Raw genomic sequence first — 14,997 nt, 5'->3', positions numbered from 1 at the left:
TATTTTTTTTCTAACTAGGAAAAATTTGCATACGGTTAAATAGACCTTAAGTGCACAATCTACTGTTTAATTAACATATAGATTCACATAACCACCACTTTGATCAAGCTATAAATCGTTTTGAAACCCCAGAAAATGCCTTTGTGTCCTCCTCACATCCATCATAAACAACCACTGATCACCCAGTGTGCCTATATGGTCTTCATAGAAATGGAATCAGAAATTTGTACTCTTTGGATATGGCTTCTTTCACTCAACATGTTTTTGAATTTCCATCCATGTTTTTGGGTCTATCAACAGTTTATTCTTTTTTATTGCCAAGTAGCATTTTCACTGATTATCATTTATTGGTTGGCAGACACTTGAGTTGTTTCCAGATTCTGGCTATTATGAATAAAGATGCTATGGACATTCACATATAAGTCTCTGAGTGGATATTTCTGCTCTTTTCTTCCAGCCTGTGGCTTCGGTTTTTCACTTTCTTAACAGTGTCTTTTAAGGAGAAGAATATTTTCATTTTGATGAAATCCAACCATTTATTTTCTTGTGAAGGTCATGCTTTTTGTGTCCTGTCTAAGCAATCTTTGCCAACTCAAGGGTCACAGAGACTTTTCTTCCTTTTTCTAGAAGTTTTCTAGATGTAGACTTTCCAGGTAGTTCTATAATCCATTTTAAGTAATTTTTTACATGCAATGCAAAGTTAAGATTCAGAGATTTGTTTTGTTTTGTTTTGCTTTGTTTTTACATAGGACTCTCCCATTGTGCCAGTTATCATTTATTTAAAAGGCTATCCTTGGGGCGCCTGGATGGCTCAGTTCATGATCCCAGGGAACTGGGATGGAGCCCAGCATTGGACTCCCTGCTTGACGGGAAGCCTGCTTCTCCCTCTCCCACTCCCACTGCTTGTGTTCCCTCTCTTGCTGTGTCTCTCTCTGCCAAAATAAATAAATAAAATCTTTCAAATAAATAAATAAATAAATAAATAAATAAATAAAATTTTAAAAAATAAAATACTGTCCTTTCCTACATTGAATTGCCTTGGTACCATTGTTGAAACCAATTTGCCATATATGTGTGGAGCTATATCTAGACTCTCTATCCTGTTCCACTGATCCATATGTCTGCCCTTGTGCCAATACCATACTGCCTTGATTACTACACTTCTATGGTAAGTCTTGAAGTATAAGAGTTTTCTTTTTTATTATTATTATTATTCTACATCCTTTGCTTTTCTGTATACATTTTAGAATCAGCCTGTCAATTTCTACACAAATCTCCACCTTGAGATACATGAAGAAATTGGGAGGTGTAACATTACTGACTTTCAAAACTCACTATAAAAGCTACAGTAACTAGGACACTGTAAAATTGGCATAAGAATATACAGATAAACATATATATATACACATTTATGTATACACACACACACACACACACACACACACAAACAGATAAGGAACTGGATAGGGAATCCATAAAGAACTGCACATATATGATGTCAATTTTGGACGAAGCACCAATGTAAGTCAATGTGAAAATAAATGTATTTCCAGCAAATAGTACCAGAACTGGATAAGCATTAAAGATACAGAAAAATATACTTTCATCCCTGTATCTCATACCATCTCCCAAATTAATTTGTAGACCACAGACCTAAATATAAAAGCTAAAATTATAAAGTTTCCAGGAGAAATAAATAGAAGAAAAAGCCTCACAGCCCCCAGCTAAAAAGTGAAAAGAGCCACAGACTTAGGATTCTACTCAGAATACAGGAAGGCTACTTACAAGTCAGCAATTTAAAAAAAAAAAAAAGCATCCTATTTAAAGATGGACAAAAGAGCTGAAAACATACTTTATAGAAGACATGCATATGACCAGTATACATAAAAAGATGCTCAACATCATTATCTACAGGGAAACAGAAATAAAAACCCTAATGCTGTACCATTTCATACCTATTAGAATTGGAAAAAAAAAAAAAAAAAGCCCGAGGACTGATGAGGGTATGGATCAACTGGAACTCTCATTTACTGCTGGGAGTAGCATAAAATGGTACAAATAATTTGGAAGACTCTTAGGAAATTTCTAATAACATTAACCATTCGTTAATCTCATGAGCCAATGGCAGTTCCGCTCCTAGGTTGATTCCCAAAAGAAGGGAAAGTATATAGATACAAAAAAATCTTGTACTAGAATGCTTATTAGCAGCTTCATTCATAATACCCCAAACTGGAAACAACCAAAGTGTCCATCAGCAGACTAAGCCAATGGTGGAATGTCTGCGTGGGAATATTACTACTCCCCAATAAAAAGGAATGAACTAGGGGCACCTGGGTGGTTCGGTCAGTTAAGCATCTGCCTTCGACTCAGGTCATGATCTCAGGGTTGGGAGATCGAGCCCCAAATCAGGCTCCCTGCTGGGTGTGGAGCCTGCTTAAGATTCTCTCTCGCGCTCTCCCTCAGACCCCCCCACCTCCCGCTCTTAAAAAAAAAAAAATGAGGTTCAATAATATGCAAATAATCTGATCATCAGAACAGTGGTTACTTCTGGGAGGGGATGATTAGAAAGGGATATAAGAGAATATCCTGGATGAATGCAAATGTTTTCAATCATGATTTGGAGAGTTAGCATGAGGGAATACCTCTGTTAAAACTCATAAAATTGTATATTGCAATGTGTACATTTTACTATATATAAATTATACCCCAATAAAGAAAATAATACAGAAATGCATTAAGAAAGAACAGTCATTCATGAACATAAGCTTTTAACCTTATCAATTTTGGAAAAATGAACAGAGAAAGAAGCAATAGTGTATAGTGAAGTGGGAATTAAAAAGAATTTAGTCTAGGGGCGCCTGGGTGGCTCAGTCGGTTAAGTATCTGACTCTTGATTTCAGCTCAGGTTATTGTCTCAGGGTCCTGAGATGGAACCCAGCGCTGGGTTCTGCACTCAGCAGGGAATCTGCTTAAGATTATCCCTCTCCCTCTGCCTTTCACCACCGCCCCCCCACCAAAAAAATAAAAATAAAAATAAAAATTATCTAAATAAGTGACTTTAAAAACTTATATTCATAACAATCCAGAAATAAAGCTCCACATGATACCCACTGAATTGGTTAGAATGAGGTTTTTCTATAAGTAACTGAGACGGAAGAGAGCAATGGCTTAAAGAGTTTCTTTCCCTGTTGCACGAAGAGCTGTGATAGCAGCCCTGCAAATCCCAAGGAGCCAAGTTCCTTCTAAATTCCTGCTCCATACCCTTAGCTCCATACCTCCTTACCCTCGTGTCCCAGGATCAGTGCTCAAGCTCCGGTCACCGTGTATGCATTCCAGCCAGGAGAGAAGAAAGCGACCTGAAGGAGGGCTCGTCCTCCTTTAAGGACATTTCCCCAAATTCACCAACATTTCGGTCTGCATTTTATTAGCCAGAATTCGTGCCACAGTCAGATGGATGGGACTCGGAAAGACAGTCTTTATTCTTTTTTTTTTTTTTTTAAGATTTTATTTATATATTTATCAGAGAGGGATCACAAGTAGGCAGAGAGGCAGGCAGAGAGAGAGGAGGAAGCAGGCTCCCCGATGAGCAGGGACCCTGATGCGGGGCTCGATCCCAGGACCCTGGGATCAGGACCTGAGCCGAAGGCAGAGGCTTTAACCCACTGAGCCACCCAGGCGCCCCAAGACAGTCTTTATTCTGACTGGCTATGTGTCCAGAAGGAAGGGAATGCAAAGTGTGAGATGTGGCTATTACGGATCTAATCACTTCTTTATTCGCCTAAATATTCACAGGCACTTTCTTCTCACATGCAAAAGGCACTAAGCCCCTGCTAAAAGAAAGGGACCTCAAGGTTTTGAGATGGGGGAAGGAAATCGGTCACAGCGGGGTAAAGGTGACAAACAGCTACTCTGGGATGGCAGGGTAATGAGGGAAACGAGCCGGCACACACGTGGTGGGTACTCAGCCTGTCTCCTCCCTGAGCCTCGGCCCCGTGTCCTTCAGAGCTGGGCCAAGGTCATCTGGTGCTCAAGGCTCCATCTAACTCCAACAGGCGGAAAGTATGGGCTGCTGTTCGAAGGCACTGCCCTAACCCCTCTCTTGCTTCCACTCTCTCTCTCTCATGTCCTCTCCCCAGAGGCAATGGCGAGCAAACTCGGCTACGAAGCTCCCTGAGGAGATGCTGGTGGCCACGAGGGGCACAGCAGCAGGACCCGAGTCGGACTCGGATCAGAGCAGATGAGGGCCTCCCCTCTCATTCTAGAGTTTCAAAAGCATCGCGAACACAGCCCTACGTTAAATGTGAGCTAACTTTTCCTCAGTGTCCCCACACCCCACAACAGGAGAGATACAGAACACGCAAGTGACAATCCAAACATTTATTCAGTTGGCATCGGAGATCTCCACACTCCTCAATGCCTCCACATAGCTTGGGCTGAGCCAGGATGGGACCACTAGAGACTGAGGAAGGGGTGGCCATCATGGGGCTGCCACAGGAGAGCCTGTGTGGCGGGATCCGCGCTGGGTGCTAGGGAAACGTCTCCCAGCCCCAGACACTCCAGTCCCATGGGGAAACCCCAGGCCTCACACCTCAGCAGGGACATGGTGACACCCCCTCCCTCTCTCTCTCTCTCTGCACAATCAGCAAGCTGACTGCTTCAACACAGGGTCAGCTGACAGCCTGAGACCACACCCAGGTCCCACGCTGTCTCACTGCTCATGAGGGGTCTTCTCTCGCAGAGGCTCTCCAAGATGGCAAGGAAGCCCCACACTCCCCCCGGCAGGTCGGCCGGCTCTCAGCCCGGGGGATGTCTGACCCCCTCCTTCCAGGTGGGCAGGGCACAGACAAGGTCTTGCGTGTGGCCTTGGCAGGTGACTGGGGCATCAGGCTGGGACGCTTTCGGGGCTCCAGCCTTGCTGCCAGTTCCTACTGTGTGGCTCTCTACAGGGTCAGGGGATGCCAACCAGAACTGGAGGAAAGGACATCTGAGCAGGAGTGGGAGGTCGGAGGAGAGGCCTGCTGTGAGACTCGGAAATAGGAGGGAGGTGGGCCGGGGTGATCACAGGGCCGCGAGGATGCCCAGGGGCAGCACCAGGCACAGAAGTGGGATGAGGAACACCACTGGAGACAAAAAGGAGGCCTGATTAATCACTCCAGCTATCCACTCTGCATAGACAGCAAGATCTGTATAAACTCCAGGCATATTTCCACGACCGCAGCCAATGCCCCAGCTCACGACTCCCACCTGGACCCATGTTTCCTTAAATTTACAGACCAGAGGGCCCCCAGAGTCTCCCTGGAGAAAGAGAAAGAAACAAATGCAGGAATAGGCCATCCACGTCAGAGCAGGCTGACTGCTGTGTAAGGTACTGGGCAGGCAGGCATGCCGGGACCTTCCCCAGGGACCTACCGGGCCCACCCTTCTGTGAATATGAGAACTGAGAACTGAAAAGTTAATGGGAAGGGGTGCCTGTTTGGCCCAACCCTAATCTCGGGGTTGTAAGTTTGAGCCCCACACTGGGTATAGAGAGTATTTAAAAATAAAATCTTCAAAAAAAAAAAAAAAAAAGAAAGAAAAGGATGAAGGAAGAAAGGGAGGGAGGGAGGAAGGGAAAAGTTAATGGGAAAATTTTACTATCCTTGGGAGGATATTATAACTCGTCATTTCCCATACCACACTGGCTATTAAACATTTTGAATATCATATCTGCATGAGAGTTCCCTAAATCCATACATCTAGCTTAAAGTTTATCTAAAACTCCTAACCCATACAGCCAGCTCCCTCCATATCTGACACCCCACTTCCAGATATCCTATAGACATCCCATAGACACCCCATTGGATGCAGAACCCGGCATGTTCTCTCCCAGACCTGCTCGGGGGGCCCCCGCCCCCCACCAACCAGCTCAGACAGAAACAGAGCCCTCCAAACCTCTCCCTCGCCCCCACCCTCCCAGCAGTCAGGATTCAACCTCAGACCCACCTCCTTCACCCCCTCACCGCCCCAGATCCCGCTCGGGACTCCGCATCATCACCTAGATAGCGGACACAAACACCTAGCCTACAGTCCTGCCTGGATGACATTGAGAAACTCGGCCCAGCGCCCCAGGCCACACGTAACCTGACTCCAGCCCTCTTCTCTGGTCCCCTCATTGCTCCAGACCTGGAAGGTGGGTCTTACACGTGACAAGTTCCCTCACACCTCGGAGCCACCGTCCGTGCTGCTCCCTCTCCCTATAGTGCGGTTCTCCTCTTTCCAAGAAATCCCAAGACTCATCCTCTGAGTCCAGGCTCAAACGCCCCCTCCTCCAGAAGACACTCGATGCGGGAAGAAGACAGACCCAGGTTCTGCCCATGAATGTCCTTCGCAAAGGAGTGAAAGGAGGTGGTGGCAGGTCACCCAGGCCCTGGCACCTGGGAATGAGGAAGCTTGGGGGGGGGGCACCCTCAATGTGCAGATGGAACAAGGTTTGCAAAGTCACCTGACAAGAATTCTTTCCAGCTCCTTTATAGCCACAGAGCATCCCTTTCAGGACTCTGTTCTTCTTTGTGGCCATGACTTTCTGAACCATCTCATTACACCTTTCACGGTGGATAATGTTTTGGTCGACCTCCTGGAGAACACCCGTAATGAGGTCGCCACCTACAAGGGAAGAAGAAACTCAGCAGTCGGTGGCCTGTGCCCAGGTGGACGGTAAGCCCCTCGGCACCTAGCTTCCCCTTCGAAAAAGGCAGGGCCGTGGGTTCTGTGTCCTTTGACAGTGGAGGAAACGGGGCACCAAAGTGGACACGGGAAGAAGAGGAGGTAAGAACCAATAAAGTCAAGATGGCACAGAGAAGGACCAATCTGGACGGGAAGGGGGCAAGGCCTTCCCAGCCTGAGAAATGATAACCAAGCACCTGTTACTCTGAGTACCAACAGTAATAGTGACAGCAATCCCATGCATCAGAAGTATCTTTACTCTCGAGCAGGTTCACGGACTCAAGAATGGGGAGTGCCCCCAAGTTACCAATCCAGCCTCTTCCCAGAGATGGGAGGCTCTGCAGCCTCAGCAACTGAGAGACTTTCTGCCCCTAAAGGGACGGCGAGCTCCCTGACAAGCAAGGCCAGTACTTTCAGAGACTGGACAGCTCCGACTGGCAAACAATTCGTCACCCGCTGAGCAGAAATCCACCCTGGATAGAACTCCAAGGCCTCTGGCTCCATCCCCAGGGAACCTAAAAATACCCCCAAACCAGCCAGCATGGTGCCCCACAAATCTACAGAAAAAGACTTCCCCCAGGTATCTCTTCTCCTGAGAGAGCTCCAGGTCCCAGGACCTGTGCCTTTCCTAAACGGCTACCATGAAATATTTGTGCTGCAACAAAAGACGTCAACCAACTTCTAGACTCAAGTCAATCAGGAGCCATTACTCTGGCCACCGCCAAACTCTGCTTCCCCCTTCCCCCTCTGCCAGGCAGTCCTCCTTCCTGCCCCTCTCTTTAGCTTCTCTGCCTACTTCAGGGTTGGGTTGCCCCCCTCTTCCTGAGCATGCTACCGGCCTCACAGTCTCACCATGTTCTTCTTTTTGGCCCCATCCGGTCACCCAGCACGTGGTCCCAGCTTTCACCTGGAAAGTCTTCCGAGGGATGCATACAGGCTGGATGGTCACAGTGAAGTTCACAGGGTAGAGGAGATGGAGAAGGGCAAGGTCATTTTGAATGGCTCCAACTACTGAAAGTTGAGGATGGACGACGACGTTCTTGACCGGGATCACCACACTGGTGATTTCTTTATAGGCGCTCCGATCTCCCATCTTGACACTATAGCGGAAATGGCTATGGGAGAGAGGACATGCCCCTCATGGAGACCTTTCCCACACATGGCAGAGGCTTCCCAGCCTGGCCCTAACCTCCCTCACCGCTCTTTCTACCGCCCTAACACCAAACAGCCCTCCTTAACGACTCTCAACATTGGTTTGCTGGTCCAAACGACTGGTTTGCTTCACCAAATTGGTATTCCTAGTAATGAGACAGCCAGTGCCGAACCCGTCCAGTTTGTAGTGGGGACGGGCCTTGGCTGGGTTGGGTCGGGTTGGGTTGGGTTGGGTGTGGGTTTTGTCCGTTGCCAGGGCAACGGAACCTAATGGGTACCCGAGGAGGGCAGGGCTGGCTTCAGAACTCTGACCCCTCTTCACTCCTCACCTTAAAATACAGTGGCCTGCAGTCAGCACCCACTGCGGTGTGAGGAGGGAGCCTCCGCACATGTGTTTCTGGTTCATCCTCAGGCTCACCTGCCAAGGCCACTTCCCCTCTTCGGCCTCCTTTCCTCCCATGGTGTTCTCAACGACGTGGCCACACCCTGGAGTGAGAACAGCATTGGGGGAAGAACCTCCAAGAAACAGAGCCCGGGCTTCCGAGGAGAGCACCAAGTGCCTCTCCGAGGAGGCAGGGGGGGCGGTGAAGGCCACAGCCCCTTAGACTCCAGGGCCCTGCTGCCGAGTCCCCAGGCCCTGTACCCCCAGACCTCCAAGGCCGCATGGTGTCCGGCTCAGACTCCACAAGCAGGGCTGCATTCCTCGGACCCTCGGGGCGGGGGAGGGGGGTGAACCCTGGCTCCCCCAGACTCCCCAGAGCCCCGGGTCCCACTCGCGGGCCTCAGCCCCCCTCAAGGCTCCCAACGCCAGATGTCACCTGGGATCAGTTCCAACAGCTGGGAGAGTATGGCAGCCTCTTGGGGCCCTGGGGTCGTAGACTGTCCCTCGGCCCCCCACACGCCTGCACTGGTGCCCTCACGGCTGCCCCCCGAAGACGATGGGGAGGTGGGCGCCGAGGAGGGTGGGGACGATGCGGACCCGCCCTGCGCCCCACCGAGCCGGGGCTGGAGGACCAGGAGCCAGAGCAGGAGGCCCAGAGAGCTGCCGCCCGGGGACGCCATGGACCCGCCGCGCCGCGCCTCTCACGGTGGCAGGTGGACCGGTCCACGCTGGCGCGCGAGCGGCGTAAACAGCGGCTCCTCGCGCTGGGGGCCAAGTGCGAAACATCGCGCCCTCAGGATCCGTGCCCCCCCCCCCGCCCCGTCCTCTCTCCGCTCTGAGTCCCATTGAACCCGCCCAGGCGGGAGGGGTCAGGGTGCGTCTGAGGAAATTGCCCTTGACAGGGACCTCCCAGTTCCGGGGACACAGCCTGATGTCCCTGCCCCTTCTGGTGCTGTCCCTGGGCTGGAGCTGTTGAGGACAGGCGGCCTGGGCATCCCCCGAGGAGACTTCATTGTCCACTCTTCATTCTGGTTCTTCAGCTCAGGATTTCATCCGCCAGACAGATTTTGAGGTGGGGGACCATACCGATTAAGTAGTTGAGACAAAGGAGTAGGCAGCTGTTCTGTTTCAGTGATAGGGGAGCCTTAAAAAAATTAGCCCCCACCAAAGACACACGCAAGTCAGTCTTCTTAGCGCTTGGTCCCTGGCATCCGGCCCAGTGGCGTGTCCTTTGTCTTTGCGCCCTAAAGGCTTCTGCTAGGCCTCTGCCTCCCTGGGCTTCAGCATCCCTGTTGAAGTCAGGGAGAAAACAGCAGTCACAGCTTCTGAACTGCAATAGTTCCCTCTTTTTCCTGGCCAAAAGGGGACAGCCAGTCACAGTTTTTCAGGAATGTGGATGCTCCCCTAGCAATTTCAACGTCCTGGTTGAAGGGATTGTCTCTCAGGCATTCTTGGAGGTTGGAGAAATGAGGGAGTAGGTCATACATCACGAATCCATTCCAATATTCTCTGCTCTCTAACTCTTTGCATTCCTTTCGCTATATGAAACCAAGGAATTCCTGGCATATCAACTTCCTTTAGTGTGGTCCACCATTGAGTTCGGGCTCAAAACAACCAGCATGTAGAGTCGGCAACAAGTAGGATCAAGCCAACCTGTGTGAACCAGGAATTCTGAATTCAGAATTTCTGGTAAGTGTACTCTTGACAAACGTGGCCCCAGGCCTCCCCAGTCAAGCAAGAGTCCTTAGAATCCAATCCTATCATATACCTCTGGTTCATTCCAAAGTAGACAAGCAAACACTTGCAGTTCTCTTTGAAAGGAAGGCTTCTCCTCCTGGGTTATACTTCGTGCCTGTCCAAGAGCGTGCTGGGATCTCACTCCAGTTACTAGGTCTAGAGGCAGTGAAGAATGGCAGAGGTGATACAGGTAAAGGATTCGCATGCACTTATAATGTCCTCAAATGAACTCATTACAGTGTCTCTAAGGTAAAGAGGACCAGCCTTATCAAAAGGGAGGAGGCACAATTTCTATTGGCAAGGGAGGTTCAATGTACCTGAGGATGAGGGTGTCCTAAACCTCTCCAAATGTGCCCCCGTTTAAATTTTCAGGATCTCTTTCTCAACCAATGCCCTAACTTTTCTTTAAGAGTTCTGATGAAGGGGCACCTGGGTGGCTCAGTGGGTTAAAGCCTCTGCCTTCGGCTCGGGTCATGATCTCAGGGTCCTGGGATCGAGCCCCACATCAGGCTCTCTGCTCAGCAGGGAGCCTGCTTCCCCCTCTCTCTCTCTGCCTGCCTCTCTGCCTACTTGTGATCTCTGTCTCTCAAATAAATAAATAAAATCTTTAAAAAAAAAAAAAAAGAGTTCTGATGAAGATGTTACTTCAGTTTATGTTCAAACTCACCAACTCAAAAGATTGGATACTCTATCTTATTTTCAACGGAATCAACCCTGCAGTTATAAATTATTTTAGGGAAATCAGAGAAGCCTTTAATCCAGGAAGTTAAAACTCAAGATTGCCATTTTCTTTCTTTAAAATCATCAGTGCAGTAAGAAATAACCAGTCCTTTTCACCATCTTTGTGTTCTTCATTTCCACAACGTCTATTGTGGCAGCCTGTTATTGTTTCATAAACTGTCAAATGCAAAGTGTGGGCTAGTGTTAAGACTTTAGAACTTTCGGGAGCTGCAGACACAAGGTGAGCTTACACCCACTCACAGGGCCTTCTCTACAAACTCCCATCATGTGCTCATGAGAAATTAGCAGCAGGGCAAGAGACCAGGGAAATGAAAGCCCTGCTTACAGTATAGACATTGGGGAGGGGAGCAGAAGTTGCTGTGGGAAAGGCATGGTGTCCTTCGACTCCATCCCCTAACCCACCAGGCAGCCAAAAGAAGACACAGAGCAGCAGCAGCCATTGCCACCACCACCACGGTCACCTTGTGTGAGTGGGTGAAAGGCACAAACCTGTCATTTTCAGGGCACAAGTTAAAGCCTACTATAGCTGGGGAAAGAGAACATAAAATAATGTCTACCCCTAAAGGAGGAGCCAGATCTCTAGGGATCTTCTATGCTGGGGGAGAGTCAAGATCACTAAGAAGACCTCATCTCTGAGAGCCAACAATTGACTGTTGGCAATGGCCAACAGTCACCTACCTAACAGTGAGGCTGAGCCAAAAAAAACAAAGAATGCCCTCCCTCCTCCCTCCATTACCAGACTAGCAAGTGTCCAGGAACAAGTAACAGCATTTTACTGTTGTGGGGGGAAGAGGTAAAAGCATGGAAAGACATCCTCTTGGACACATAAACATGGAGAAGACTGACAGCTAAGTGTAGAACAGACACTGAGAAAAAAATCCAACAAGTCAGCCACTGCTCAAAGCAAAAAATGGTGGAAGAATTCGAAGTCTAGTACAGATGGAGGGTAACCACACAATAACAAAACTTGACATGAGTGTCTCAATACTCTCTACCAAAGAGAAGACAGGCCCATTTCTGAACATATTGTTTGTTCGTTTTAAAAATTTTATTTATTTGAGAGAGAGAGAGAGTACATGCTGGCAGAGGAGCAGGGAGAGAAGGAGAGAATCCCAAGCAGACTCTGCACCGAGTGTGGAGCCTGGCGCAGGGCTCAATCATAGGACCTGAAGATCATGACCTGAGCTGAAATCAAGAGTTGGACACCTCTAACAGACACATGGAAAAATGTTCATCATCATTAGCCATCAGGGAGATTCAAATCAAAACCACATTGAGATACTACCTTACACCAGTTAGAATGGCCAAAATTAACAAGACAGGAAGCAACAAGTGTTGGAGAGGATGTGGAGAAAGGGGAACCCTCTTACACTGTTGGTGGGAATGCAAGTTGGTGCAGCCACTTTGGAAAACAGTACGGAGGTTCCTTAAGAAATTAAAAATAGAGCTTCCCTATGACCCTGCAATTGCACTACTGGGTTTTTACCCCAAAGATACAGATGTAGTGAAAACGGCCATCTGTACCCCATTGTTCATAGCAGCAATGGCCACAGTCACCAAACTGTGGAAAGAATAAAGATGCCCTTCAACAGATGAATGGATAAGGAAGATGTGGTCCATATACACAATGGAGTATTATGCCTCCATCAGAAAAGATGAATACCCAACTTTTGTATCAACATGGACGGGACTGGAGGAGATTATGCTGAGTGAAATAAGTCAAGCAGAGAGAGTCAATTATCATATGGTTTCACTTGTGGTGCATAAGGAATAAGACGGAGGACATTGGAAGAAGGAGAGGAGAAGTGAGTTGGGGGAAATCAGAGGGGGAGATGAACCATGAGAGACTGTGGACACTGAGAAACAAACTGAGGGTTTTGGAGGGGAGGGTGGGGGGTTGGGTGAGCCTGGTGGTGGGTATTAAAGAGGGCACATATTTCATGGAGCACTGGGTATGGTGCATAAACAATGAATCTTGGAACACTGAAAAAGTAACATTAAATTTTAAAAAAAGAGTTGGACACCTCATTGACTGAGCCACCCAGTCACCCCACAAACATTGTTTACCGAAGTCTCTATTCACCTACACAGAATGACTAGCTTTCAACCAAAAACAATGAGACACACAATGAAAAGGAAATTAACAACACACTATCAAGAGACAAACCAATCAACAGAACTAGATTCAGATAGCACATGGGGTTTAAAACTACCACAGAGGGAATTTTAGATACTAAGATGAACATGCTGTAGCTGCCATCTTGCCTCCCTGCATGTGTGCACCTAATCTCAATTGCAGCTGGTCCATCCAAAATGCCCTGAATGCCAACCCTACCCTGCCCCCCCTTTCTGCTCCAACAAGATGAAAGAAACTCCATGAACCAGGAGAAAGTCACCAATCTACAAGCACAAGTGCGCACTGGTGGGAAAAGAACTGGTCACAGAAAGAAGAAGGTGGTTCGTAGAACAGCTCCAGCGGATGATTTAAAAAAACTTCAGTTCGCCTTCAAGTTAGTGGTAAACAATATCTCTGGTACTGAAGAAGCAAATATGTTACAAAGCAAGGAAGAGTGGTCTATTTTAACAATCCCAAAGTGCAGGCATCCCTGGCAGCAAATACTTCCACCAGTTCACACCATGCTGAGACAAAGCAGCTGCCAGAAATGCCACCCAGGATCTTAAACCAGCTGGGGGCAGACAGTGTGACTCGTTTAAGGAGACTGGCTGAAGCTCTGCCCACACAGTCTGGGGATGGAAAAGCACCACATGCTACTGGGGAAGATGATGATGAGGAAGTTCCAGATCTTGTGGAGACTTTTGGTGAAGCTTCCAAGAATGAAGCCAACTAAATGGAGTCAACGTCTAAAGAAGAAAAAATTTGAAGGGAGCTGCTATTTTATAACTATGACTGCTTGTTAAAATTTTGTTCATGGACCCAATAATAATCTAGGTCTCTAATATTTTTAAGCCCAAGCCTGTTGGACATTGCAGCTCTTTTCAGTTTTTGCTTATACACAGTGAATTCTTTGCCACTAATTAAGCTGAAGAGGCCTAGGAATAAAGTCTGAACCAAGGTTAACCAAGTTCTTTAGCTAGTATGAATGCATACATACATACATACATACATCCTATGGTGAACCTATTTGAAGGCTCTAATTCAGAGGTCAATAAATGTTTTCTTGAAAAGGTCAGATAGCAAATATTTTAGGATTTTGAGGTACAATGAGGATATTATGTAGGCTACTATAAAAAAAGGAGAAATTTCCACAAAAATATAGTAATAATAGTAGTTGGATATAATATTTTGTAATACACATCTAATGAGAAACATTTGAGGAGAATAACATTTTACTTAATTGGGTTCAAAATTAGCATTCTCCATCATAAAAATCAATCGCAAATTTTCTGTAATGGTGATCTATAATGGTATTTTATGCATTTAATCTTTTAAAATGTCTTTTAATGCAGATAAGTGCTGCCCAATGCTGAAACTAATCTGTGAACATATAGCTTTGAGCATATTCTTCACTTGGAAGGCATTTATAAAGCTACTTTAGGTTTTTCTCTTGATTTTGCCTTTGTCATGTCATTACATTGTGAATTAATCATTTCAGTGATGTTTAGGGGACAGTTCCTCAACTACAGTTAAATGGATTTTGAAACATGCAAATTTCCTTTGTGGCACTTACACGAACTCTAAAACTGCTTCTGGAATTGTAACAGAAAGCTCAGAAAATACATTTACTGCAAGTTTGTGTGGGAAAGCACATCTTGCTTGTTTTAACTTTTGACAGCACAAGAACTGTATAAAGCAGCTTGACATAACTTCTGATTCCAAAAAACATTAGCTGTCATCAAATGACTTTACCATTGCATACACAGCAATAGAAAATACAGAATGAGAAAGAAGGAATAGAGAGGATACTGTTATAAGGTCCTTGCGCTACCTAAAAAGCGGATACTGTTGTTTGAAAGAAGAGGGCAATTAGTTAAAGATATACACTGTAAACTCCAGGGAAATCAGGGGGGAAAAGTTAAATAACTATCAATAAGACAATAGCAAAGATAAAACAGAATCATAAATACTCCATTAGTTTAAAAGAAAGCAGGAATAGAGAAAAAGAGATGGTACAAATAGAAAGCAATTGGCATGGGGTGTCTGGGTGGCTCAGTGGGTTAAAGCCTCTGCCTTCAGCTCAGGTCATGATCCCAGGGTCCTGGGATTGAGCCCCACATCAGGCTCTCTGCTGGGCAGGGAGCCTGCTTCCCCCTCTCTCTATCTG

At 47.0% G+C, this 14,997-nt stretch overlaps 1 protein-coding gene and 1 pseudogene across 2 annotated transcripts; one reads left to right on the top strand and one right to left on the bottom strand.

Annotated features, from left to right (window-relative positions):
* Positions 1 to 5,058: 5,058 nt before the first annotated feature.
* Positions 5,059 to 8,916, bottom strand: LOC308349779 (serine protease 42-like; the record flags this gene model as incomplete). Its single annotated transcript, XM_080814635.1, has 5 exons — positions 5,059 to 5,120; positions 6,580 to 6,642; positions 7,555 to 7,802; positions 8,184 to 8,340; positions 8,673 to 8,916. 5 exons carry the CDS (start codon positions 8,914 to 8,916, stop codon positions 5,059 to 5,061), a joined length of 774 nt encoding a protein of 257 aa, XP_080670761.1.
* Positions 8,917 to 13,076: 4,160 nt separating this feature from the next.
* LOC308356766 (transcription factor BTF3-like) lies at positions 13,077 to 13,563 on the top strand (annotated as a pseudogene). Its single transcript has one exon. The product of its transcript is annotated as a transcription factor BTF3-like (transcript).
* The last annotated feature ends 1,434 nt before the right edge of the window (positions 13,564 to 14,997 follow it).

The sequence above is a fragment of the Martes martes genome (assembly GCF_963455335.1).
Source record: "Martes martes genome assembly, chromosome: 1".
Lineage (NCBI taxonomy): Eukaryota > Metazoa > Chordata > Mammalia > Carnivora > Mustelidae > Martes > Martes martes.
The sequence above is the reverse complement of the archived record's forward strand: the minus strand, read 5'-3'. Positions and strand labels throughout refer to the sequence as shown.